The sequence below is a fragment of the Nyctibius grandis genome, chromosome 1 (genome assembly GCF_013368605.1).
Source record: "Nyctibius grandis isolate bNycGra1 chromosome 1, bNycGra1.pri, whole genome shotgun sequence".
NCBI classification, from domain to species: Eukaryota; Metazoa; Chordata; class Aves; order Nyctibiiformes; family Nyctibiidae; genus Nyctibius; species Nyctibius grandis.
In genome coordinates this window covers 50,383,191-50,410,859 of record NC_090658.1, presented here as the reverse complement: position 1 = coordinate 50,410,859, position 27,669 = coordinate 50,383,191, and the positions used below count along the sequence as shown (strand labels likewise).

General features: G+C 40.9%; 1 protein-coding gene across 1 annotated transcript; it reads right to left on the bottom strand.

Moving 5' to 3' along the window:
• Positions 1-355: 355 nt before the first annotated feature.
• Positions 356-19,591, bottom strand: SFT2D1 (SFT2 domain containing 1). Its single transcript, XM_068412533.1, has 8 exons — positions 19,421-19,591; positions 13,180-13,266; positions 10,616-10,698; positions 7,603-7,684; positions 5,172-5,207; positions 4,357-4,415; positions 2,925-2,954; positions 356-964 (listed from the first exon to the last, which is right to left on the bottom strand). Exons 1-8 carry the CDS (start codon positions 19,481-19,483, stop codon positions 925-927), a joined length of 480 nt encoding a protein of 159 aa, XP_068268634.1. The 5' UTR covers positions 19,484-19,591; the 3' UTR covers positions 356-924.
• Between the last annotated feature and the right edge of the window lie 8,078 nt (positions 19,592-27,669).

The window sequence follows — 27,669 nt, the reverse complement described above, 5'->3', positions numbered from 1 at the left end:
CTGCAAAGAGCTACAAATAAGAACATCTTATTGAAGCTAGGCAAAGTGTTAAGAATATTTCACTTCAATCTGTTACCAGTTTAAGTCAGAAGGAACAGTTTGTCTAAATACTAACACAAAGAAGCTTTAAAGTCACTTCTGCAAATCTAATAACCAAGTTTGGATATAGTCCTATACATATCCCACTTTTTATATTTTTGTATTTATTCAAGGTAATGCTGAAATCTGTAGCAGATTCCTAAACAAAAAATAGTTTAGGCACCTTTAAAACTAATTTATTTCACAAATCTCATTTACACATTAGCCATAAGTTCTTTTAGTAAAAAGTATTTAAGTATGAAAGTAAAAAAAAAAAATCGTTTAAAATATAGCTTTTTAATAAAATCCAACAAGCTTTAAGGACCTTTCACATTCTGATTAAGCTTTTTCCATAAGGCACGTGTGTAGACATTCTAACGGAGCAGTTAATTATAACTTATTAAATCTTTTCAACTTTTACAAAACTGTCTTTGGAAAAGCATACAATGAATAATATACAAACATCAATGGCACACTGCAAATTTTAGACAGAACTGTAAATGAAATCTTTATGCATACTACCCAGATCTTAACGGCTTGCCTCCACTGGGGAATAAACTGTTACTGGATGCAAGGTAGTTTTAAGACTACTCTGCACAAAATATTTAAATGTACTTTTTTTGTTAAAAAAAGCCTAAAAGTTCCACGGTAAACACAAAGAGTTCACCCAATTTATTTTTAAAACTGTTTCTAGTAAAAAATATTTAATCTCCCAAATGGAAAAGGCAAGGAAAATACTAAATTGTCACTGGGTATTTCATGAGTGGAAAAGTATAGACTTCCAAGCAAAATTCACAGAGGAATAGAAGTTGGCTTTTAAAGTGTACAGTGGTTCCTGTTGTTAATTTACCCTAGACAGGACGAGAAGCATTTAATCACAGCATCCCTTTAAAAAGAAAAAAAAAGTCAGTTATTTGTTATTTCCTTTATACACATATCAACCATTATGGATTTAAAATTAAAAAAGTTACATAAACTAAAGACAAAAACCAATAGTTTATCAAGTGCAGGATCTTAACAGCCATTGTTACGCTGAGTACATCTACAGCACCAGCTAACAGCTGGCTCAAGCCCACTCTGAAGCTCAGGTCTGCTCATATTGTAAATGGTGTGGAACACTTAGACACTCAAGCACATGCTAAAGTGCAGATACAGTGTTAGAAATCGTTCTGCAGCACACTTGGTGGCTTAGCAAAGGTCACAGCCTTATTTCGCAAAGGCTGGCCAGCAAGGGCAGGGCTGAGGAGCGTGCGAAACCCAGACTGTCAGCGAAGCGCAGGTGCTTTGAGGACAAGACAAGTTAGACCATGTTGCAGGAAAAAAAAGCACAGGCTGAAGGGTTTAAAGTGATGGCAATTTTGTTGAAATCAAGATAAATGCATACTTTAAACAAATATAATAAATAATAAATAAATAAAACAAATATACAAAATGCTGTTCACTGGCACTTAACATGGTTTAGACCACTATTTCCCTAAGAAAGGCAGCCTATACAAAAAAATTATGATAGCATTCCACACAAGCAAGTAACTCAATAATCCCTAAAGAAATCACTGTACTACTAAAAGCAGCGTGCGTAAAATTCAGTTCTCTGCATCATAAAATCTAATAGACAAATAAAAACAAATAAATTAAGTGATGCATATAACCTAATGTTTTTCTGACCAAAACTTAAAGTGCTGTTGGTAGGGAAGAAAAGACCAGTGACTAGTAGCTCATCTTGTTTTCTGCACAGAGCAGAACATTTGAAAAAAAAAAAAAAGAAAAGAAAAAAAAAAGAAAAAAAGAAAAGAATGACTCTACTGAGTGTTTCACTGGGCACAGGAACTATAAGAATTCAGAATACTACTTTTGACTGGGTTAGCTTGAGATGCCAGAGATAGTAAGAAGACAATTTGAAGCCTGATTTCAGTTAAAAGTATTTAATTCATTGTAATTATTATCTATCTTCAAAAAAATAATATATATATATATATGGCTTAATCCTCCCTACATCAAATCTGAGGCTTAAAAAAACCCCCACAGTACAGAGTTTTCGACAAAGTTACAGAAACACTACAGGAAGATATCAGATAAAAGGGATAGACAATTTTTCTATTCTTTTTTTCCCACTTCCACTACGGAAAACCTCATTAAGTAATATACAGACATGGAAGCACTTTATTTCTTAAAAAAACACACTGCTGAAGGACCAAACTGCATTTTACATGAAACATTACAGAAAAAAATAGATTCTCCAGTTTGTTTACTTGCATGTAGTTTCACCATGTGTTGGCTAGCTTTCGTTCCCTTTTTGTACACACAAGAGTGAAATGAAAGAGAGAAGCTTGCCAAAACGAAAATTAACATGAAGCATTGCCTTTGCCTCTCCTAAAAATGATGGAGGAATTCAGAAATAGACTTAGCAGCTGAAACTATGCTTGTTTGTTTGCTTTTATCAAAGAAAGACCTCAGATCCATAAGTTATCTTTAATATAAGTACTGGAAAAGTCACTATTGCACCAATGCATTTTTAAATCATGGGAGAATTTAAATAAGAACTCAATTTATTTTCAGTGATGAAAACTAGAATGAAATTTAAAGAGAATCGGTATGCACTTTATTTGTATTTAAAGCTTATATTAGGCATTACTTTGAGTTCAGCTATGTCATTTTCTAAAAATTAAAAGGGAGGAGGTTATGTTGTCAGGGCAATGGTTGGACTCAATGATCCCAGAGGTCTCTTCCAACCTGATTGATTCTGTGATTCTATGTTTTTTCACATACTGAATTTAAAGACTTTTTGCCCCTCCCTAGCATAAAGATAACTGACTTCTGTTAAGATGGAAGTAATCATGCAGACTCACCTTGCAAAAGGAATATATGACAGACTATACCTGAAAAAAAAAAAAAAAAGTATTTTTGGCAGTGTTCATGTCTCTCCTAGAACCCAATTATTTCACTTTAGTCCAGCATTAATAAAAGCAACCTGTTGTAACGAAACTTTAAACAAGATTACCTACTCAGTTTAATGCTTGCCTGAGAAAAGACGACACGCTTGTACAAGAACTAAACATACTGCCAAGGATTTCCTGGTTTACTTTTTCCTTGTGTTTTTTTAATACATTTCATAACTTCTATTGCACATAAACTTAAAAAAGCAGATTTACTATCACCAGTTTCAAAAGGAATGGAGATTTCTGGGAAAACTGTATTCTTCAAGATGTCAGAGACAACTTTTACCAGTTTAAAAGACAATATACATTACTATGCAAATACACATATAATCATATTATTTATGTAACTTTAAATACAGATATATGCTGTAGTATGAATAATACGCCACAATTGTGACACTCAAACAGCTGATAATACAATTAGCCTCTGAAACTTGCTTCTCGCAAGCCTCCAGGCTACGTTTTGTTCTCATGCCCAGCCCGATCAAGCTCTAGGACACTTAACAAATGCGAAGCTGTCTGCTGCAAACATGTAGAACATAGTCAATGTTCCCTCTATCTACTATAAAGCATTTACCTGGGCCCAGCATGATGCCTAACAGTCCCTATCCTGAACAAATGGTTATTTGTCCTGAGATCCAAGTTCAGGACAGACACTGTGCATTCAGGGCAAGTTCAAACAAGAACTGTGGTCACCTTGGATCACCCAAGAGTTAGTACCAAGTCATTCACCTGGGACAAGGAGACCAAGTATGTTCAGTCATATCTCCATGAAGAAAGCAGTAACTTCCAAAACTCCTGCCAGGCTTGCAAGCATTCACCTAACTGTGCTCACACATTCCCAAGCCCAGCTCTTGAGCGCATCTGGATGGTCAGTGTAATACCTGCTGCACTGAATTTACCTCCCCATATCCACCCACTCTTTACCCAGTGCCGCTCAATATTCTTGGGCAGGACACACCCTATGAAAATGTTATTTAGTTTCTTCCACTTCAAAAATTAAAATTTAGTTAGAACTCAAAGAAGAGGAAGATCATCAAAAGCAGGGCATATGAATATACAGTTACTTTCACAACAGAGAAAAGGCATGAGAATTTTTTTGCATATATATTCCTTTCATAATGTCTCAAATCAGTTCACACATTGCAGAATATACTTAAAATTACCATTTTTGCAAGACGATTGCATACAGATTTTGCTGAATTTACACAGCCTAGCTTAGAAAAACAGATTGAGGCTGGCATTTAGGCACACTTACGTTATGCAAAGCATATATATAGGTTTATAATCATGTGAGGTAGGGCCAGGGAGAAGAAATTAAGCTAAATTTTAAGAATCTTACCAGGTCATTGCCAAGAACTGCAATATGCAGAATAACACTGCCAAACCTTTTTTGTTCCACTACGTAAAAATAAAGCAAATATTGTAAGTTAGTTCATTTTGCATGTCCATACTGTAAACAATTGCAACAGCCTGTTCAGCCAGAAATTTATTTAACTGATGATGCCTAATTTTCCTTAAGTTAATTTGCTACTCCTTTCGACTCTAACAACTTTCCATTCATTTTATCCATCCCTCCATTCGCATCATGCTATGAAAACCTTCTCTAGCTTTGAAAACACTTAAGAGCATCAATGCTAACACTTTCACTTTCATTCATGATACTGTACTTCTGCAAATATGGACGTTCACTTCAGTTACATATTTACTTCTATGGAACATAACTACAGCCAGTTTTTCAATTAAGACGCTTGAAGGTACTTGTTCTGTGTCTCTTCCTATGTCTTTACCAGTTTAATATTCTGTACCTGTGGTTTCTAAAGACCACTACATATTCTCTGACGTAAGTACATATCACTAAGACAAAAGTATATTTTAACTTGCTTTTCTTAGTTCTTATTCCAGAGGTCTGCAGATTGAACCTGATGCTCTAGATTTTGTATTCTCATCTACATCACATGCTGGTGGAAGGATGTATTTGCTTTGTAGCCAGCAGGCTCATCACTCCACCTAAACTCAACTGCAGTTGAAAACACAAATACCACACACACAAGCTCATTTTTCCTCTACAACTGAACTGTATGGTAAAGCTGTAATACAATTGATAAACTAACCAAGTTAGATTGCTCTTTAGAGGAACAAAGTAGTCTCACTTACCCAGAACACAGCACACAGAGTCAACACTAGGAAAAGCTGGGGGGAGATGAAAGGAGGGACAAAAAAAAAGAAAATCATGAATACTCCAATACACAACAAAGCAAATACAGTAACTATTTTCATGTTTTCAACGGCTAATCTGCATTTTCAGAACTGACTCATGAAACACGCAGAGCCAAAGGCTGTCACACAGTGACTATATGCTGAACTCCATGTAAAGTGGTGTTTTCCAAAGCATAGTATCATGTGCTCCATGGCCAGAAGGGATGGGACAAGTCTTAGAAGAAAGAGGAGACAGGAACCAACTTCTGGAATCAAGAGGAGTATAACCAGGTCTCTGTAGCCTTATGTTTTAGGTCTATTAAGAGGTGGGCTGAAATGATAAATCTTGCTTGAAAGCAACCAAGTAGTCTGGGAACTGCTATTCTATTATTTCAGTACACAGTATCATTTTGGATCTAGTATTCATAACATCAACATCTGACAAGAAAGGCATGTGCATCGCTATGAACAACCCATTATTAAAACACCCATTCACAATTACGTTGTTTGGCAAACACAGGCCCTGCTGCTTCTGCCAGTGTTTTTTCATCTTCTGACAGTAATTAAGTGCCCACTAGGTAGCAGCTACTTCACACACAGTGAAAAAGCTCACATGAAACTTTATTCAAGCTACTTATACACCTCTGATGGAATATTACAATGATATAGTTTACTATGCCAAATTAATCATACCATTTGTGCAAGCATCGCTTTGAACTCTTCCACTAAATCTCATCTTGCTCCCTCCATTTGTCATTACACATAGCAGAAAACAGAACGAAACTCTAGATTAATTTTCATTGAAAAAAAATTTGTTGGCATTTTATTGAAAGAAATAAAATAACAGACTCTCTTGAAATTGTCCAAATATATTTGTGACTCCTGAGTTGCCCATAATTCTAGCTTTGTGTTAGGATGGGGAAGAAAACAGTCAAATACATCAAAAGTTTTCTAAACTCTAGAAGTTTACCAGTTCTTCTCTGTATTACTGAAATTTTCCATCCTAACAGTCGTAGCTCTTATCCAATGTTCCTGTTCTCTATTAGATGAAACCTTTCATTCTGTCTTTTCCTAACCTTGTTGGTAGCTTCTCTGCACAGGTAGGTAGGCAGGTAGGTAGGTCTGTGACTTTTTTCTACACGCTCTTTCCACTTCCCTGACATGTCTTGTGTCTACAGTCTTCAAAGCAAGTTATTCTCTTTGTCACCATGTGTGAGCACAGTGGATGATAGCATAATAGAGCAAAATTTTTGTGCTGGCTGTTTTAGGCCCTCAGCTTGACTAGAAAAAGCCCACAGCAGTAAAGTGTTGGAGAATTCATGCTCAGCAAACAGAGACTCTAGAGAATTGGAGATATCCTTGGACGCTTTTACTGCAGACCTATGAAACATAACTTCCCTAGGACTTGTAACTTGGTATGATTTGGAAGAGATGGCAAAAAGTCACTTTTTTAACAAAGCTCAGAGTCCAAGCAAGGATCAAGTCACTTCTCCAAAAGATATGGGCAAACGTGAGCTTCTCAAATGACATAACAACTTTTTTTTTTCATGTAGGTGTGTGAGAGAAAGAATATACAACCCATACAACAGCCACCCAGAAAGAATTCATGAAGGGTTTCTTATCCATATCAGCTGTAATCAACTAGAAAAGAAAGCTGTATGATAGGGAGAATAGGACAGCCAACTACATTTCAAAAATAAAAGTTGAAACAAATCAGGAGATAAAATAAGTACAAAACAGAGAAGCAGCAAGGGCAGGAACTTGTTTTTAACTCCCTAATAGAGAGTTTTGGGATAGGAATCCTGAGATTAGGGATGGGGCTGTTTTTTCCATCCTCCTAGAAGAAGAAATGATGGTCATGGAAGTGAAGGAGCCAAGGACCTCACAATGGAGAAGTGCGAAGCTGAACATGTGGCTTTCTGGACTTCGGGGAGAGAAATCAATTTTTTCCATTGCTTTGAAAGTGCTGAACCACTAAGCTATACAAATGGAACTGCAGCCAACAAACAACTGTCAAGCTAGACTTGGTGACCACTGACTTTTCACAGTAGCTGAAAAGTCTCTCTCTAGCCTGGTTCTTGAAGAAATTGTTTTAGAAGACAAATTAAAAATAACCAACCTAATACTAGCATTTAGTAAGAAATATTTAGTAAAGAACATTTTACTCTAAATGATTAATTTAAAAACAAACATAAGCAACAAAAAGACAAGCTCATAAAAAGGAGTTAGCTAATCTTTATGATATACAGAGCTAATCAGCTTGACTATTATTACTCAGTACAAAGAAGAGTTGGACTGAGAAATAACCTCCCTTTAGTAAAGCCTCAGATTTAGCTTTGAGGCTAAAAGAAAACTTTTTAGCAAAAGGAAGTAAAGACAGTATATTTACCAACATCACAACTGTAGCTATTAATCTTTTTGGGTCAAACATTGCTTTCAATTGCTTCAGCGGCCCCATCAGGAAACATGTACTAGTAGGAGGGAAAAAACAACAACAAAAAAGGTAAATCACTTTCAAATAAATCCTTTCGAAAGACAATAGGTAATTAACCAGTTTTCCAACAGTTAGATGAGTACAAAGGCTTTAAAAAAGGCATTTCAGTATTTAGCAACAGAGACCTGCTAGAATGAAAGGTGAAATACTCCATGAATTTAGTCCTGGAAACAGCTTATGTATCGAGTCACCCTTGGTCATGAAATTCTTTCCAAAACATTACCACTTATAGCAGAGGGTTGTCAAGTTCAAGTCTAGGAACTTCCATGTTCAGGCTGTTCTAAGAACTGACTTGCCAAAAGAGTGCAAAGAATACAAAGACCAAACTTCTGTAGAAAATTCCTGCTTAACAATAAACTTCTTACACAGGCAGTGTGCAAGTAGCTACAATTAAGATTACAGGGAAGCTCTCTTTGCCCAAACTCAACAAACAAGAAAAGAAGGAAAAAGTTCAGTAGTCTGTATTAAATCTTCCAGCTTTCTTCTACTCTGTAGTCAACTTGAAGGGAGAATGAAAACCATCAGCAACGCTATGCTGTACCTGTTCACGCACAGAAATGCGATGTGAACTAAGAATTCACAACCTTAGGAGTAATTATCTGGCTTCAAATATTCCCAGATGAGCCTCTTCCTTCCCTGTCATTGAAGCCATTCTGCTTTGTAGGAAATACAAAAATTTAGTGAGAGAGTGAGAAAGCCTGTAACCTTGTGGTAGTCTGAATGCTTCACGACAGAGCACGAAACCTAGTTTAACTCCTTTTCTAGTTAATATTTATTTATATGAAATGAAACAATCAGTAGCAGGGATGAGTTTGTTAGAGCTCTCTCCTGAAACCAGTCATAAGCCTGGTGAAGGGCGCATCTTCTAAGATAGAAGAAATATGGGAATCCACATCCCAAGCAGTAAACTGAATCCATGATCTCCCACATCCAGATGTTCCCCTAACAGCAACTTTGTGTATATATCCCCTTCTCTTAACTTTTTTTTTTCATTCTTTAAGTCGCATAGACAGACCTCAAAGTCCATACTAAATGGAAAAAAAATATTTTCTCAATTCAATAGAAATAAAATGTTTTAAATTCACCCCAATCCAAACTAACTTTTTCTCAGTATTTTTTAATCATGGCTGCTGGGCCGTAAAATTAAACTAAGGCCAAAAAAAGAGTCCTGAAGAACTAGAATAAAAAATTAGTTAGCGAGTGCAAGGATAGGGATGATAAAAATATGGTGGTAAAAATGAGGGAGGTTCAGGCCACATAAAATAGACAGAAAAAAATACAGGAAGCAAAATGCATTGATGCTAGTCTGATTAGCACTGCAGGACAGACATCACAACAGCTTCTCCACAGATGTGAGAGAATCCATAGGGAGCAGAAAGGCTGGAAAAAAAATTCTAGAGGTCCTCCACTTACACAGGATATTTCTTATACACAACACATTCTGTAGGAGATACGCTCATCATCCCAGAGAAGAATCAAGTAAATATCATTGTTTTCATGTCTGTGGCTAGAAAATTATAGTAAAAACAGGCCAGACATGACTATTTGGTAAGAGTGGTAGCTGCATTTGTTTTAAATACAGACTTGCAAACAAACCTGAAAAAGTTCAAGCCTCCTTGTCAATTTGGGACTTTATTTCATTTCCTATTGTTAGAACGCAGTTGTCTGTTGTTTATATCTAAAAGGACTACTGACAGGGAAGGGGACCTCTTCTTACTTCTGATTTTAGTTGGAGTCCAGACTAAAGTTTTTCAGCATTCTTCTAAAATACCAGTCTGTAAAAGCTTTCCTCTTAGTTTACTGTCAGTTAGACTTGATTAGTACCAAGTTTCTAAAATGCTAATTTAATTTGATGCAGTGAAAACACACCCAAAATACTAGGTAAAAAAAACACAAACAAAAAACCACAACAAAGAATAAAGTAAGGGAGAGAAAGTGAAATACTCAGTTTTGCCTACCTCCAGTATTAACTTTTTGTTTCAGTATTAGATGGAATAGTTATACAAATGAGAGACTCAATTCCAGTATAAACATCTTTGTCCCCTAATAAATTTGTTGAGGAAAAGCAGTACACCATCACATTTCTCAAACGTTAACGTCACACTGCCTGACTTTTACAGATTAACAATGCTTTGACTCAAGAGTTAAGTGACTTGACTAAAGTCACAGAGTCCATGAAAGTCAACACCAGGCTCCATGGGTTCTGAGTTCCATGATCATGCTTCAACTATGCTAAGATATTAAGAGAAGGAGGACAAACAGAAACTGAAAATACTTTATTGACATTAAGTTGTTTCTTACATGTCTTTCAAACAGTGAAAGAAGAGTTTTAGATCCTTCTGCAAATCTTTTAAGACTAACTGTGACAGGGAACACTGCAAAGAACCAAGCAGAGTTTAAAATACACTGTGAATGACTTTTAGATTCTTCTTGGCCTTACAGTCAAAATGAGGATTTCCTGAGCCTCTCTTTTTTTCAAAGAGTTTTCCTAGAAACAGCATGATCTCTCTGTTAAAAGTAAAAAGGTCCTTCCAGTAACAAAGCATCCACACAGCTGGCAGACTAGTATGCCCCTGAAACTGAGGTACCTCTGTACCTGGCAGAAGGACTTCGCTGTAAAAAGTACATTCAGCCAGCAATTTGTTATTCATACTTCAGATAACAGTTGTGATGTGTCTACAAAACAATCACATAAAACATTACAATGGGGCAATAACAAGTGTATAACTAATATTCACTAATTATTAATCTTTAAAATGTAAGACAAACAAGATTTTATGTTATTAGCATTTTAATATGAAAACAATGTTGTTTATACACAACATAGACACCATTTTAGAGTAAAAGCAAATGGAAATGTAGATGAAAAGGAGGATACTTTCTAATAACAATAATAAAAAAATCATACCTGGCTAATGCAGCAATATTTCCCAGGGTGTAAAACACTGCAAAAAGTTTGATCCCCTTTGGAAGCCATAGCAATGCTGTTCCCTATAAAAGATAGGTTATTTCTATGTTTTTAATTAGTTAATTCAATTTATTTAGATTTTGTAGTCTACAAATACATTTTTAGGCTACGAAGAGCGACATTCTAACATATACTAGCAGAGTATACTGTTCTCTATACTACTGTTGTAGTAGTCAATATTCAGCTTACTTCTATTGCCACCTACTGGCAAAATAATCTATTGATTTACTATATTTCAGAATATTTTTACAACTAGGCAATGCTTATTTATATTGTTTGTAACACTTATTTGTACTGTTTATATTCTATTTATGTCACTTCCAGTTTTGTTACAATGCCCCACTATACATCATACACCTCTGCACACAAAGGAAAAAATATCATAAAGCCACATTAATATCCACCATTTCCTTTCTCCTCCAATCAACCATCTGGACTGGACTCAGTCTAGATACACACTGGGGCCGAATAGGAATATTTTAGTACTCTTACTTCCAGACATCTCTTATTTTCACTAAACACAAAAAAATCCAAAGCCTTCTGCTGATCACAGTCCCCAGGATGATCAGGGAGAAATGAAGCCTAAACTAGAAGCAAAACATGTTTTTTTAGTTTCTTTGGGTTTTGGTTTTGTTTTTTTTTTTTAAAGCTGTGATGTGGACACTGTGTCCTGCAAAGAAAATAAAAGCAATTATATTATACCCAATTGCAACTTCAGTGGGAATCTGTGGTGTCAGTCTGCACAGACCACAGTACAAGCAACCATGGAAAGCTGCAAGAGAAGAATGTAATTGTATTCTACAAGGAAAGCCTATGGACACTTTGCAAAGACTAGATTAAAGAAAAAACACTACCTGCAATTTTGGCCAGCCAAGAACATAATAAATATACCAAAAGGTCCATAATCTGGAGCAGAAGGCGTCAGAGTTGCCAGCTCTCAGCTTCATGTGGCAAAGCTTAGCTAGGGAGCTGCCTCCGAACTCTCCAAGATACAAGGTCCACAAACACACTATTCAGAGTTTTCACTCTAATGAAGCTCAAGATAACTCAAAGAAACTTTAGGAAACCAAGATTCTAAAGCCTTTTATCTGTTGTTTCATAGCTTCTCACCATGTGATATAGAATAGGCACAAAGATTAAACACTAAAAAAAAAGCAGAAAAAATAGTGATGTTAACCTGTCCAGAAATAGGTGTTAAAGCACAAACATGGTGTGTTCTAAAATTTGTGATTATACTGGTTAAATACTACTTGCAAAAAAAAATGGAGAGGGGGAGTCAAAGCACCCAAAAAAAGGGATATTCCAGTGCAATCTTGAGCACCTTCCTTCCCTAGAACTTGCCTAGAACATAAGCATCTGGCCAGAGCATGTGTCACTGTACTTGGCATAGATATCAATATGAAGAATACCACTCTCCAGTTCCTTTATTGAGCTGATTACCACTTAAAGACGACCTCTCATAGGTAAGACCAGCAATTGTTCTGGTTTACCTCTGGGTCCCAGGGAGTCTAACAAACTGCAAGTTTTGATAAAGAATCAGAAGCTTCCACCTGCAGGAGAATCCAGCAAGTGGCTATCTCTAAGTGAGTGCCTCAAACAATCAACAGGTTGCTCCTCCACAGCTGCTTCTTCCTGTCATTACATAAGCCTCCTTGGTTTAAAAACTTGTCATGGTAAATGAAAGAGCAGCAGCATTTAAATAATGGCAAAAGCAGAAACTAATGCACACAGGACAAGTTTCTCCATCCTACTACCAGAATGCATTACAAGTCAAGGCAATCCACCTCAGAGTCTCCACAAAAACTGCAAATGTCATCCACACATATTAGCCAAAGGCTGCTGACAAAAGAAAGAAAAAACAAAACCAGCTGTCTGGATACTTCCCCAATGTTATTTCACCAGATTCTGGGACTTTCCACGCAGATGAAGAACTGCTTTGTACTGCAAGTTACCTGCGTCAGATTTTGATAGACCCAATCAACTAATAGATCTCAAGTTTTAAGTGCAGGCTTGAGCTGCCTGCCAACACCTCAAGTTCAAGAATGAACAAATGATTTGTTGGCTGTAAGATCAATAGGAGTGCAGCAAGTTTTTCAAGTGTCAACATGCTACTGGTCATCACCTATCGATTTGTGAGTGTGACAGGTTATACTTAGGTTTCTTCAGCCTTCAAAAACCTTTCAAGCTTCCCCCTCCTTTTCCCCTTTTATTAGAGAGAATAAAAATAAGATGGGTACACACTGACAGCAAAAGCTCTTTCCTAGTACACCACTCACAAATCTGAATTAAAAATACAGCATATTTAGTCTGTGTTCAAAACTTCTAGTAAGAAATTTTATTACACTACAGTAAAAATGCTCTCTGCTGTGAATGGAAGAAAGATGGTCAAAATCATCACTTACAGAACAGCCCCTACATGCTAATTATACATTTAATGTCCAGTTAGATTCATGGATAAAAAAATAGGATATAGGATAAAGCAAACACAGAATCACTTTACTTACAAGAATAGAACACACAATGCCAGCAACAAAACATATGGCAAACCATCTGACTCGAGTACCAAAGCTGAGTGTTGAGGCATCGAGCACCTTGATAGGAGGAGAGGAAAAACATAAAAGGATATTACAAACTCAAGTTTTGAACAATCTAAAGGACATTTTTTTCTTTAGTTTTGAAGTCCTTAAGTTCAAACAAAAATTTTTTTTGCCAGAAAAAATTATTATACTTTGCTTAAGAGTTGCTTACGTATTAATTATTTCAGTTTTAAGAAATTATATTAGCCATTTGGAAACATTTCCAAAATAAACAAAAAAGACAAAATCTGTGAAGGTATATCCTGGCACTCAAGCAATACTACTCCACTTTCAAACAGACTTTCTTCTCACCATACAATTACAATTGAAAATTCTCACAATTGTACCAAAGCAGAAGAATGAACGGACCTTCTAGCAATTTGCAGATGAACTTATCTATTTGTGCAGCACTGTATGTTCCTACAGGCATTACTACCTTTTCCTGTTACCAGACTGAATCCATTGTACGTATTAGTCCAAGTGCTCACTGCAAGCATTATGATTCCACTTCAAATACTGTTCCTTACAAGGAGAAGGTGTGGGCAGATTAACACAGCTTGTCTCCTCAGACAGCTAACTTGCTGAAAGGGATCATTTTACTTCCTGCTTCTCCAGTGTGACTCCAGAACCTGCAAGACCCCTTAACGAGCTGAGCCAGCTGACACAGCTCACAAAGTGGGAAGAGAACTAGTGTTCCTGCTATTCTGATGACTTAGTCCTATGCTACACTGATGAGCCAAACCAGCCCAGCAAGATGTCAGAAAAGTGGTGGGGCTGATACAGGGAAAGAGGCAGGGCCACACAGCTGGCAGAAAAACAGCCCCTTTCACCAGAAGTGACTTGTTAGATATGCTCAGCATATCTTCTCCACCCATGCTGTAAAGAACAATGTATTTCAGCTTACTCCAGGTCACTAAAATTAAACATACTCTCTGTTCTAAACTGGTCTATTAAGTGAAGTGTTGCTTCAGCTTACGTAAGATGACTATAAAAAGCTAACTCTCCTATTTGTTCAGATTACAAACAAACTTGTTCTCTTGTTATCTATTCTACAGATATTTTCAATCAAGTATTATTAACCAAATATACAAGTTAGGGCTTCCCCAACCAATGAGTTTGATGTTTCCCCTCCTCTTTTGAGGAATTTCTCTTTCAGGTAGTAGTGAGTGAATGAATGAAATTTGGTTACTGCTTAGAATAATTTCACATCTGTACAAACGACAAATCCATACCCAGTTTAATAAAAAAGGGCCACACGCAAGCAGACATTTATGTGCTGTCATCATAGAACCAGTGTCTGGATGTATGTCAACAAAGAAGAGCCTGGACTACTTCCTACTTAAAAAAATTTACTAACTTTATTAAATCAAATACTTTGAATATTTACTTAAGAATGGGGATCAGAGTACTAAAAATAATCTTTTACACTTGCATACTATCTGAGCAGACACAGAGCTGGGATACAATATTGTTCTGATTTTTCCTTCCCCTGCTCTGTGTGTTTAGCAATTAAGACAGAACTACCCAAAGATCAGAAGATGCAGCTTACCTTGTTAGGTCCAACGGTTTATCCTTATGCATGCATTAAAGAAATGGACAAAACCAGTAACTGAAAGATGGTTTAGTATTTGAAATCATATTTGATAGTCATATTCCTGAATGCCTATATAGGTAAGAAGTGCAAGAAGAGTTGGTAGGACATAACTGAAGATACCCATTTGAATCATGCTTTTAGTTACACCTATTCGTGCAACTAATCACACATACACCAAAAAAAAAAAAAAAAAAAAAAAGAAAAAAGGAAAAGAAAAAGAAGAGGAGTAGAGTAAAAATCCTTTCCATCCCTGCTCAGAAATGAAGTGTGGATGGGTCAATACTATCAGTACAACCAACACACACACATTCAGATTGCCTAGAAAACAGGGAAAGGATGAAGGTGAACAGTTTCTTTAGGTGTATCAGGCACACTGCAGCCACTTACTGCTATTCTAGTCTTAATATCTGACGGTGTTCCTGAAACAACTACCAGGGAATTTAATTTTTCATATAAATTTAAAAATATCTTTATCTTCATTTAAATCTCCTAATTAAGAGGAAAGAATACCAACACCATAAATGGGTGAACCACACAAAGGCTTGGAGAAAAAATGCCACAAGATTTAAAATACGATTCTAAAACTAGTTTAATACATTTTATAGATTTAATTCTTAAAAACTTAAGATTGACAATACATGCACATGAACTGCAGGAATATAAATTGTGGCAGGAGGGCTGCCAGAGCACCACAACATAGCATTCTCTGTAATAATAAAACTAAATAAATTAATTGCCATTAAAATGAAGGGCGATCCTCCAGCCGTTCCTGATGCATTCACCATTTATGTTATTGAGCTGAACCTAGTTAATGCAGTGTTTGAAATCCTGAAACTGGAGATCTGGTAATGCATTTTTTTAGTCTCTAGTACCTAATACTTTTTAGGTTTCATGGAAGCAATGGAACTGGTCACCTTTCCGAGATGCCTGTTTCACCCCTGTAGCGAAGCACCTTGCTGCAGGAGTAACAGCTACATAGTTCAACTACTTAAACCACAGACTTCAGCTTGCGCTAAAATGCCAGGCTACAATCTGTAAAAGTTGAGGACCTGACACAGCGCCTGCCTATGCTGCCGTATGTGCTGCAGCAGCAGTAATTTCAATAGGAGGGGCTGTGGGACACCCTGAAGTAACAGCTTAGTTTCGCACACCTATACTCAGAGACTATGAACCGGAACCCTAAGAAAAAGTTAGTAAGTCTAATCTGCCTATGCAACAAAAGCAGGAAACAACATAAGGGTGATTAGGACTTTTTTTATTGTCTGACATAGGCCGTACAGCTAATCCTAGATTTCAGGTACAAAGAGTTGGCATTACACTCTGACATTTGCATTAGCAGAAGCTTTTACTTAGAATACTGAAAAAATTGCCATGCAAATTCCACATCTGGGGAAAGATTCATACAGAGAACTGTCCAGTAGTGGTGGCAAGGGAGTTCCCATAAAACATACCCATCTTGCTACACTGCTTATCAGCTTGTTTCTAAGCAATAAAAAGAAAAAAGAAACAGAAATCAACAAATAGAAACCCTTAGTTTTCTACTGCTAAGCTTTTAACGCCAAACTCCTGGGCAAAAAGCAAAGATTTTTATTCACAGGCTATTCCGAGAAAATATTACATCAAAGAAATGACCAAGACATCCAGAAATCAAGAGGAAACCCTAAGTGGAAACTGGAATCCGGAAGGCAGGCTTCCTGAAACACAAGGAACGGTCTTGCCAATAGTCTAATACACAATTTGCAAGTGACAGATAACAGTGTCTTTACTGAATAACTTGCTATGGACACCCAATAGATCATATGAATGATAATCTGCAAGGCTGCCACATTTCTTGTGGTTTTGAACATCTACCTAGGCTCCTCCTATACATTCATTATCTTATAAAAGTTTTCCATGTGGGTAAACAAAAAAATAGAAGCACTTTCTTTTACAGGTTATAAGAAAGATTCTACAAGTTAACAATTACATCTTTCCTTGATAGTAAATTTAAGAATATGCAAGTAACGGAGAAAACTCAATTTCAAAGAAACGTTTAGTACATTTGCAGAATTGAGTTCCTAAGCAATATTTTGAAAAATATTTAGAGAGATGTATTTTCATCTTTCCCTAACAGGCTTCCTTATATGTATTTCTATCAACACTTTAGAGCAAAATATAAGAAATGTAAATATCTTGTCTATTCCTCCTCGTTAAATTCTTGTTGAATGCTTTAAGCAGTTGTCAATCAATGACAACTACCATGAAACTGCAGCCAGAAAATAAGCCAGTGTGTCAAACAGACTGATTTTATATTAGTTTTGGTGTTGATAAAACTAAACAACATAATGCTGTCAACATCATTACACTGGTATATTTACAATTTATTATTGATTATTTTGTAATAAATTCCTTTAATTCCCTTTTTTAATATTTAGAATAATTGATCTAATTTCAGCAAGAAATGACAGTCATCCGAAGAGTTCAGAAAATACAAAAAGACTTAACTGAATCATCACACAATTATCTCACTATATACTTTTCTTCTACTTAACAGGAATTACCGCTGACTTCATGTTAATGGTTCTGCAAAGATCAAGAAGGAGCAGAATACAGAGACATCTATGAACATAAACCATACGATGGCTGTTACACAACTATCAGCTGTTCTAAAGTGAGGGCCCTTGTTTTTAACCAAACACATGACTCAGTTCCAGAAAGGTCATCTAAAACAGTTGAAGATTTTACACACAAAATGCATAACCTTATATTTTCTTTCACAACATCACCTCTTAAAAAGTGTCCTTCTCTGCATGGATGCACATACTTTTTGCTCTATTACATACACTTTAAAAATAGTCAACACCATTCAGCTGTAAAGCTATAGCTTTAGTGAATGCCACATATGAATTTCCTCACTAAAAAGAAGCCTGATCTCCAGTGTTCTAGAAATACACTGCTACTTTGAGAGAAATCTACAACTGAGACATTGCCTAACCAAAACACTTGAGTTTTTCTTCAGTGAGTATTTATTTACTTTAAAGAAGATCTTTCTGGTTCATCTTCTCAGCAGGAAGCTCCTTTGCACTACACTGAGGGCATACTTATATGTTTTATTCTATCATGTCTGGATAGGCTTTAAATATGAGCAGATTTTTCCAATTTAAAGTCTCCTCCAGGTATAACAACATCATTACATGCAATAACCAAATCATATACAGCTTAGTAACTAACATCCAAAAAGTGACACATTTTTAGCTCAGTTCTCTCCTTCTCAGAATACACACCTCAAATATAAGATTATTAAATACTTAGGCATTTATCTATTGATTGCTGCCTTAAAACAGACATCAAGTATTTCTTTGATAATCTTGAGATGAGATCAGAAGGTGAAGCATCCCCCCAAAATGCCGGCAGCCAGCTCTGGTGTGAAAGAGCACAGATATTACACTGCTTCCAGAATCAGTCATGTGTGGATACAATTTAGCTGCTTTACTGTGGCAAGGAGGCTAAGTTCATAAACCTTGAAGACCATCAGCAACTCAGTGCAAAGACAAGTGAAGCGTGCTAGCAGCAAGCTGATGGAACTGATATTATGCTACAGACACCAACTGCCCTGTGCTGGTTCACCAAGGTTTATTGGCTGCAGCTCAGATGCAGGCTGCTCCACGTTCCAGCTTCCTCCACCATCCTGTAGCACACAGGATCAGGACATTCCATGATGTGGGGCACTTTGACCTGCAGTCACAACAATTAAAAGGGAGCTGATAGTATAAATGGTTCTTTATAAGTGTGTTCAGCTTTGCTTCAGCCTAGAAGTCTCGGAAATGTATGGTGTTCAAACCCAGTAAAAAAAGAATAACTGATGATAAGGAAGATAGTGTGGAGGAAACAGAAAAATTAAATTGTACTTGAGCACGAGGCAAAAAAAAAAAGGAACTTCACAATACACACAATACAATCTCTGTCTAGAGAAAGTCTTTCATAGCTTTTGCAAATTCGGGGCACAAGGAAATGGAGAAGCCATTTAGAAAGAAAATCTACTGTTTAACTGATTATCAAGCACCACGGCCATGTAGCAGGAAGAGTATATGCAAGACAAGGAGACCCCGTTATCTCGAAGCAGGGCGTGGAAAAAAAAAGCCAAATGCCCCCAAACCACGAACACGACAAAAAGCTGCTCCGTACACCGAAAATTCGCCAGAGCTCCCACTCCCGGGCAGGGCCCGGTGCTCGCAAACCTCGTCCTTCGGCACACGCAGCAAACTTTCGTCTCCCCTTTGCCTGCCCGTCTCTCCCGCTTACTGACACGGACGGGCACGTAGGCAGACACAGCGGGGGTGTGTGGGGGGTGTCTACGCGCACAGGCCGGGGAGGGGGCAAGTGCGGGAGCACGGCGGCGCCTAAAGCCGCGGACACCGGCGCGGGCCGGCTTCAGCGACCCCCCGTCACGGCGCCGGCAAGGCTCAACCCCCGCGGGGGAGGGGGCGCCGGCCCGCCAGGCGCAGGTCCGCGGCCGTTAGCGGCAGCTGCCGGCAGCGGCCCCCAGGCCGCCGGTGCGGGGAGGGGGAATAAGAACGGGGCCCCGCCGGGCGGTACCTGCGCCGTCAGTCCCTGCTCCTCGTCGTCCTGCCCGGTCAGCACCCGCCGCAGCTTCTCCATGCCGTCGCTCGGGCAGCGCAGGACCGGACCGGACCGGGCCGCGCCGCGCCACACCCGACGGGATGGGACAGGACTGCACTCCCCACCGGGCCGCTGGCCCAACCGGAAGTGACACACCCGCAGCCTTCGCCCCCTGGCGGACGCGGCCCCGCACCACGCTCAGTTTCCCGCGGGGCGGGGCGGCAGGCAGACCGGCGGTGTCAAGGTCCCGCGCCTGCGCACGCGGGCGGTGGCCGGGCGGGGCGGGTGGCACCGCCCCGACAGCGAGTGGCGGCGGCGGCCACCACGGCCCCTCCTCCGGGCCGCCCCCCGGGGTGTCGCCGCTGCGCCGTGTCAGGTGGACGGGGGCGAGGTGGGCGGCTGTGCGGGGCTGGCCGGGGGCGCTGGGAGGAAGGAGGGTGCTTCGGCGGGCCCCGGCTTCGTTGCTCGCTGCGGAATTGGCTTATTTCGATACGCACCGAAACCGTTATTTGCATGGGCTCGGTAGCCCCAGTTCGCACATAAATAAAGCCTTTTGTGTAGATACAGGACGGTAACGCCGTGATCATACACGGGCCTGCTAGAACCGCAGTGAGGGCGTGATGGCGCCGCGGAGGGAAGGGGTCTGGGGCTCAGGCAGGCTCGCTGCCCGGGGAGACGCTGCCTCACCCGCAGAGCACAAGCATCGCCCTGAGCGGCTCGGCCTGTCCCTGCCTTTACCTTGGTTGTGCCACGGAAACGGTGCCGGTGGGCCGAGCACGCGGCCACCCAGCTGCCAGACCAGGAGCGCTGCGAACACCGATGCGAAGAGCCTCGGCGCCCCGTGAGTTCGGGGAGCCTGTTGCGCCCTGCGCACCGCCTGCGAGCAAACCGGGTGCTTTTCCAGCTACGAATGGGCGGGGCAGAGAGAAACGGGATTAGCTGTAAAGCCCTTCTTCAGTGAGTAAATGTAACGCATGTATTAAGGCAGAGATTTCCACTATGGGTCTGTGTTTACCGTTAACCTCTGCCCCGGGAGAAAGGGTATGGCAGAGGCCATCATGCTGCCCCCATGTCTTGGCTGCTTCACCTGCTCATTCCCAGCAGGACTCCAACAACCATCCCCTCTGTTCAAGCATGGTCACTCTGTGTAAGTCTTCCCTGTCCTGCTCTGTTCAGACACTGACCCCCTGAAAGCCCTTTGGGGCCATTCCTGCGTCTTGGCCTGTGGCTCTGCTGTGTCACTGGCCTTCAGACGAGCACCACAGCTCTGGCCTGAGTGGTGTGCAGGGGGAGCGAGGCTGGTGTCTGGGGGAAAGGGAGTCAGCGGGTGTGCCCTACCTGCTGCTTGGCTTCGAAGTGACAGCAGGCAGCAGCGTGGGGTGGGGTGGGAGGGGAAGATGAGTGATAAGGGCTGTGTAACCTGCTGCTGTGTGAGTGGAACTTGGCAAGAGCCAGGGCAGCAGAGCCCCCGATGAGGCCCTTCAGGACAGAAACTTTGCCCTTCCCGTCTCCCCTCTGTGACAAGAGAGCTCCCGCCCTGTTCCCCTCCCCACACACACTTCTCTTAGGAAGTTTCCCACATGCCTTGTACATCAGCTTTTGGGTGAAACACTTGGACACAAACTGTACCTTTCCAGCCTGATGACAGGCCATCAGCATCTCAGGAAGCTTTAGGTCAAGGCCAAAATGCTGAATGGGAGAAACACCTGCAGACATGGCTGTGTGAAAGTAGTCAAACAGCAGTGAAATGTCACTCCTTGAGCGGGTCAGCATAGCCCATACCTTGCAAGGACCTGAGCAAGGAGGAGAGTGTGTGTAAGGCAACAACATGACAGTGACCCCTCTGAACAGGGGAGGAGAAATGAGAAAAGGGATGGGGCGGGGAAGAATCGTCTTCCTGGTACTTGGCATCCCCAGTGGCCCCATTTCCACAGCTGCCAGGAGAAAGGGAGAGGCCCAGCTGGTCGTGGCATCCTATCTGGAGCTTGCTGCCACCTGCTTGGCTTGGGTGCTTTGCAGTTGACAGGGGCAGGAGGTGGTGAGCGGAGGTCCTTGGTGATGTACTCCTCCTCTGCAGCTGGCCCAAAGGTGTCAACATGGGAGTGTCATATGGTGGTGGCTCTGAAGGGAACTGCTTGCCAGCAGGAGCTGCTGTTCCCATGCCTGCCCTGCTACCCCAGACCAGGGCCTCCCTTCTTTATCAGAGGACATTGTGGAAGAGAGGAAAGCATGCCTGCCTGTCCCAGAGGGAGAAGCCAAGGCAGTCCATGGCTTACAGCTGCCCTCCCACAGCCCCCAGCTTCCTGAGGACACGGTTTTCTGCAAGGTGGTGGAGTACTAGGACAGACCCATCCTTGCCTTGACTTCTGCCTATGAGGAATGGGGGGAGTGAAGCTTTTAAGAATTTGGCCTACCAGGGCCTGGAAGGCTACATCCATTCAGCTTGAACCCCAGGAAGCCCTCTCCCCTATGGCCTATTGACTTCTGCAGTAGCAGAATAGCCAAGAGCACAAGGCATTGGGATATGGGGGGGCAGGGAGCAGAGCTGGCATTAGCTGGTGGGAGCAGAAGGTAGCTCTGTTGTTTTTGCACTGAATGGAGAAGGAGGGAGAACCTCCTGATGCTTCAGGCGCCTCTGGAGGTGGTCAGTGAGACCTTTTAAGTACAGCATCCAGCATATTTTGCATCATGCATCATGGCTGCATGATGCTAAGAGTTTTGTTTGCTTCACTGATATTTGCTTGGGCAGAGGGATGGCAAAAATTACCCACAGTTTACTTTTACTAGTTCCTCTGTTCCACAGAAATGTTGTGGGCTCATGCTTCCTCTGGAAATGGTGGCATGACAACAAATGTGTCAGAGCATGGCAGTCTCTTCCCCACCTCCTCTCAAGTGACGCACAACCTGCAGCTGAAATCTTTGGGCTCCCCACTAAAACCAAAACTGTGCAAGCCATTCTGTACCTCCATCGCCTTCCCACAAAGCCCCATCCCAAGTGACTGTTCAGTTGACTGCTAAAGATGCTATGTTGGATCTTCAAGGCAATGGTGCATGGCCAGGAGAAGCCTCAGGAGCAGAACCCCCCTCCCACTCACCAAAGCAGCTGAGGGAGAGCTATCATCATGCACCTTTTCATGCGTGTGCAGGGGAGACAGGGAGCAGGAAAGCGTGTTACCCTGAATGATCGCTGCGTCAGCTGCTGCCTTCAGTTTCCAATATACCCCCATGACCTGCTGATGGTTTCCAGAGTATTTGTACGTGCGACACCATTGCCACATCGTCAGCCCTAATCCACTGTGTTTGGGGAAGAGAAAAGACTGTGCAGCAGAAGCTCCATGCAGAGGCCGTGGGGGGGCTGTGCATAAGATATGCAGTTAACCAAAGTGCTGGGACCCTAGTCCCTCACACGGGGCAGGCTCTGGGCATGTGCTCTCTGCCTTTGCTAGCTGCTACATACCATGGTTCCCCAGGGAACGTTTTTTTAAAGACCTAACAGTCTTTGTGGTAGTACCAGCGATGTATGTCACCTCTCTATAGCTCTGGGACCAATGCAACAAGCCTCACACACCTCTTCTTCCCCGGCTTGCCCCCTCCATGCCTCTACAGAAAGGTAGTATCTTTTTGTTCAAGTTGGATGCTGAAGTGCTCGTATCATGAATTACTGAGGTAGGCTGTGGTGGGGAGCAGGCCAGAGAGGTGTCACTCATTGTGCCTCCCCAAAAGTCTTCTGCAAGGTCCAGGCATGGGGATCTGGCAGGATGCCAGAGAGCATGTTCTCCGCTGGACTCGCCCTCATGACAATCCCAGGACTCAGACATGTCCAAGCAGGCATTAGATCCCTCCTGATGATCTGTTCAAGACCTTTGTAACAGGGGCACATCTCCTGTGCTACCTCCAACAAGCAGTTGTTGGGTTTTCAAAATCACAGCCGCCTTCTTCAAGGCTTTAATTTTAATTTCTTTTATTAATTTTAACTAGATGCAGCCAAAAAAAAATTAAGCCCAAAATTTAGAGCAATCTTTTGGATTGCTACAGTCCGTAGAGAGAGAGAGGCACTTTTAGGGGACAGTTCTTCTCATCTAAGGCAGTTATTTTAGTAAGGGAGAGATCGCCTTCTGCTCTCTGGTGACTGTAGAGGAAGCATGGATGACTAGGTCAGACCAGACACCTAAGTTTCAGTCTGATGAATTACGGTGATGAACCTCACCATTACCTCTTTTAATTTAAATATAGGCAGGACCAGCCTTTATATACAATTTCTATTTACTTTTACAAAAATATATGTATAGTGAGCATGACAAGACTGCTACTTTAAGCAATGGAAAGATAGGAGATCAGACCCAAAAAGCCCAGAAGCAGCCCCAGAACTGATGGCACTGAAGCATTGCCAACAATTTGTTACAAACGCATCTTAATTCCAAAGTGTATCTGAGAGCAAAATATAAAAACAAGGAAAAAAAAAGTTCTCTTTGGGTTTTTTCCCCTCCCAATTTATAGATCAAAATATACAGAGACAGACAATTTAAATCTGGGTCTACCCTTCTGGTCTGCATGACTTTATGCAGGAGTGCGTGGCTCTGCCTTGGATTACTGGTGGCTTTCTGGTTGTACAGGGAACAGAGGCATGGAAGCACCTGGCAGAGAGCACGCTGAAGCCGTGTTTTTGTTTCTGTGTGAACAAGTGCACAGACTCACCACTGTAGAGCAGAGCAGAGCAGTGCAAACCTGGGCTGCCTGAGCCCTGGGCAGGGTGAGGGGCCAGCTTGTGCCCTACCGCTGCCCTCTCCATCCAGCTGGCTGCTGTCCCAGCTGCACCGCCCGGCTGGCACCCACAGCTCTTTCACTCGTGAATGAGGCAGAGGGGTTGGTTTGCTTCCCTGCTGTTTTATTGAGCAGAAGGTTGGCATAGTCACCCCAAATTTATTTTTCCTAGTTTCTCTGCTCAACAGAAATTCTTAATTCTCTGCACTAATATGAAATACCATGAGACAGTCATTACCTTGCCATGAAAAACAGGCAACAGGCCTACGTTCTACGTTGTTTAATATTTCTGTGTTGATGAATTTTGGCTGATAAGGCAGTAGGATCAAAAAGGTGTTCTGCTTTTCTAGAAAGCTCAAATTATTTTCCTAAGCAGAAGTCAAAATAGCTGGTACAAAATATCATTTTGCCTTTAGCTGACAAACATGTCAAATTTGGAGCTAATTTCTGGTTTCACAATGAGGGCGTTATGGATTTGCAAGCTGCAGTTTATTTTTCTATTCCTAAGGTATGGTGTGGTCTGCTTACAAGTTTCATTGATGACCTCACTAGTTTGCATGTATCCACATCTGAATTCTAAAATCTTCTAAATCTGCTGAGTAATGTCTTCCTGAACAACGCATGAATTCAGCCAACTTGCTGAATTGATGCAGTTGGTGGCGTAGTGTTATTGTACACAGAGCAGTCTGTTGCCTTCAGTCTCAAAGCTTTATCAGCTGTAAACCTATAAACCCTTATTCCATAAAAATGAGGGTTCTGTGATTGCTCTGGTCACATTTTAGGGCTCTAATGTCCCATATCCCTCCTCACCTTTGTATTCTTCACCTTTGGAAGGGGATACTGAATTAATATTGATGAAAGGTGAAAGCTAGGGGTTACAAGAAATGGTAAGTAAAACTGAGTAAAGGATCTTTTACAGACATCCACTAGGAGCATGGTAGAAAACAAAACAGAGCTGCTTTGGGACTTGCAGAGACTTGTGGTACTTGATGAGACCCCACCTTAATCCTCCTGCTTGGTGCAAACATCTCACATCAAACAAAGCAGCAGCTTCTGAAGCCCACTGAAAGGAAGGGAGCTTACCAGTGGGGACGAATGCCCCTTGCGCCTTTTAAAAAGATCCCGTACTCCTGAAAATGTAATTATGAACCTCCTCCAACAAGCCTGCATTGCTGACAGTGGCAGGTAGTGGTGATCCAAAATCAAGGAGCAAGGAAGCAAAAGCTAGAAAACACGTTCCCTTTCTTATGCCTCAGTTCAGGAAACCCATTGCTTCTAGTTTGTCTGACACTTCCCGCCCATCACCCAGAGTGATGGGCCTGTCCATCAGAGCACAGACTCAGTGACTTCAATACAGCTTCATGGCAACTGTTTATGCTGCGACTCAAACCTTTCCAGATCCAGTCATCGCTTCTTTAGTCACAGAAACTGATCTCACTCATAGGTCTTTGATGTGGGGAGCTGAGGCATACAAAAACCAACTACAGAAATAAGAGCTGTTTCCTGGAGTGGTTGGTGGGCACCTAGTAGCTATGTGTGTTTGTGGTTCACAGTGAGCTACTGCAAAGCTTTGGAGGGAAAGGTAATAGCCTTTATTGGCTCATCACAGCTAACGCAACACATGCAAGGAGGTAACAAACAGCCTTGTGAGCTCCTCCTTCTCTGTGGCATCATATACTCAGATCAGGTATCACGGAGGCTTGGTTAACTGATACGGTATTGGGTACCTTGCCAAATCTTTGAACCCGTTCCTGTTCCTAAGAATAATCTGGCTGAGAGCTGATGCTGATGTTTACCTACTTACAGTATAAGAAACACAAAGTATTAGAGAGGTTACTGATCACACTGCTGTCTTTGTGCTTTGCTCCTAAGTGACCTATAACATCAAGAGTGTACAAAAGTACCTTGTAATTGTTGCTTCACATGGCTTCCCCATTAACAAATACAGTAATTGGCTTAGCATTTTAAGTGGTCCCAGGGGCAAGGAGACATGGTCTATCCAAATATGTAAGAGAGGAACGTTTGAGACAATCTTGTTATTCCCTTGGCATTACTACATGTTAAAATCTGGAGATCTTTCTGTGTTTAAGCCATGATCTCAGATCCAGGCAGACTGGAGAGTGACAGGCTAGAGGGCATTAATAACAGCTTTAAGATTTCATAACACCACATCCTCTACAAAGAATGAGAGTGGCTACTAGTCTCACTTAAATCACTCAATACCACTCTGAGAAGGCATCTTTCAGTTAATACATACCCTAGGACAACAAGCATGACATGAGTCTATTCCATCCAACCTACAAATCAACACCAATTAAACGAAGCTACAGCATGGTTCTCCCTTGGGTAAGCTATGGGTTAAATACTTTCAAAATTATCAGTAGCTTGCTTTGTACCTTTACATTTTTCTACACAGTGGACCAAATACAGCTATCACATAACTACTTGGAAGTGCTGTCATAATTGACACTTGCTTTCTCTTGCACGAAGGGCCAAGTTTGGGCCAGTTATCCTCATACAATAGTTTCACTTACTGAGAAAGACATGACCCAGATTTCAGACGAAATGAATAAGCTGAAAATTCCCAGCCTTGTTGCCATAGTTACTGGAAGCCTACTGTTAGAGAAGGCAAGAAGAAAGGAAGGAGAAAAAGTAGGAAAAGAAGACAGCAATGTCATGGTCAGGGTTAGGCCATGTGGTAAAGAGAGAGGCAATGATCTCGAAGGAGCAGGACCTCAGTGATGACACTCAGCGCCGGTTATCCAGGAAGCCAATATTTCTGCCTTCTGGTTGCTATTGGGTTGATTTTATGGACATTGGTTATTTATAAGTGGTTACCACAGTGTAAACACAACATACTGACAGCTATTATCTCAGCAAAAGCAGAAAGGGATTGGGTGGGGAGAGACAGACTTCTCCACAGTTTATTAAATAAAGAAATTGCCTGTTTAGAACACGAGACTGCTTGCTTTTCCACTTTGCAAAGATAATGAAACTTGCAGCAATGTCTTATTTGATCAGAATAAACTTTTTAGCCTCTGCATAAGATGACAGCAGAAATACTCCAGCTCTATAGAAGCAAAACTGTGGACATATTACATTAGGTAGGTAGGTAGCACTGTTCTTCCCCAAATGCAGACAGGAGCAAAGTAGCCTGAGACATATGCTGAAAACCTAAGAGAGCTGGTAACTGTGCTTGTGAATCTTCCATATATTACCATTTTATATTGTTGGTAGTCCATCACGTTAGAATGAAGAAACAGGCCCTATTCATAAAGGGCTTTGTGCTAAGCCTACTGATGAATATATCACATTAGTAGGTTTTTAAAATTATTATTCTCAGTCTCTTTTTATTCCTGGTCTTCTTTTACTCCCTTTGCTTTCTTATAACTGGCATGTAAAGAAATAACACATGTCTGCACCTGTGGCAGTATAAGACAGGTTCACGTACACTGGAAATAGGT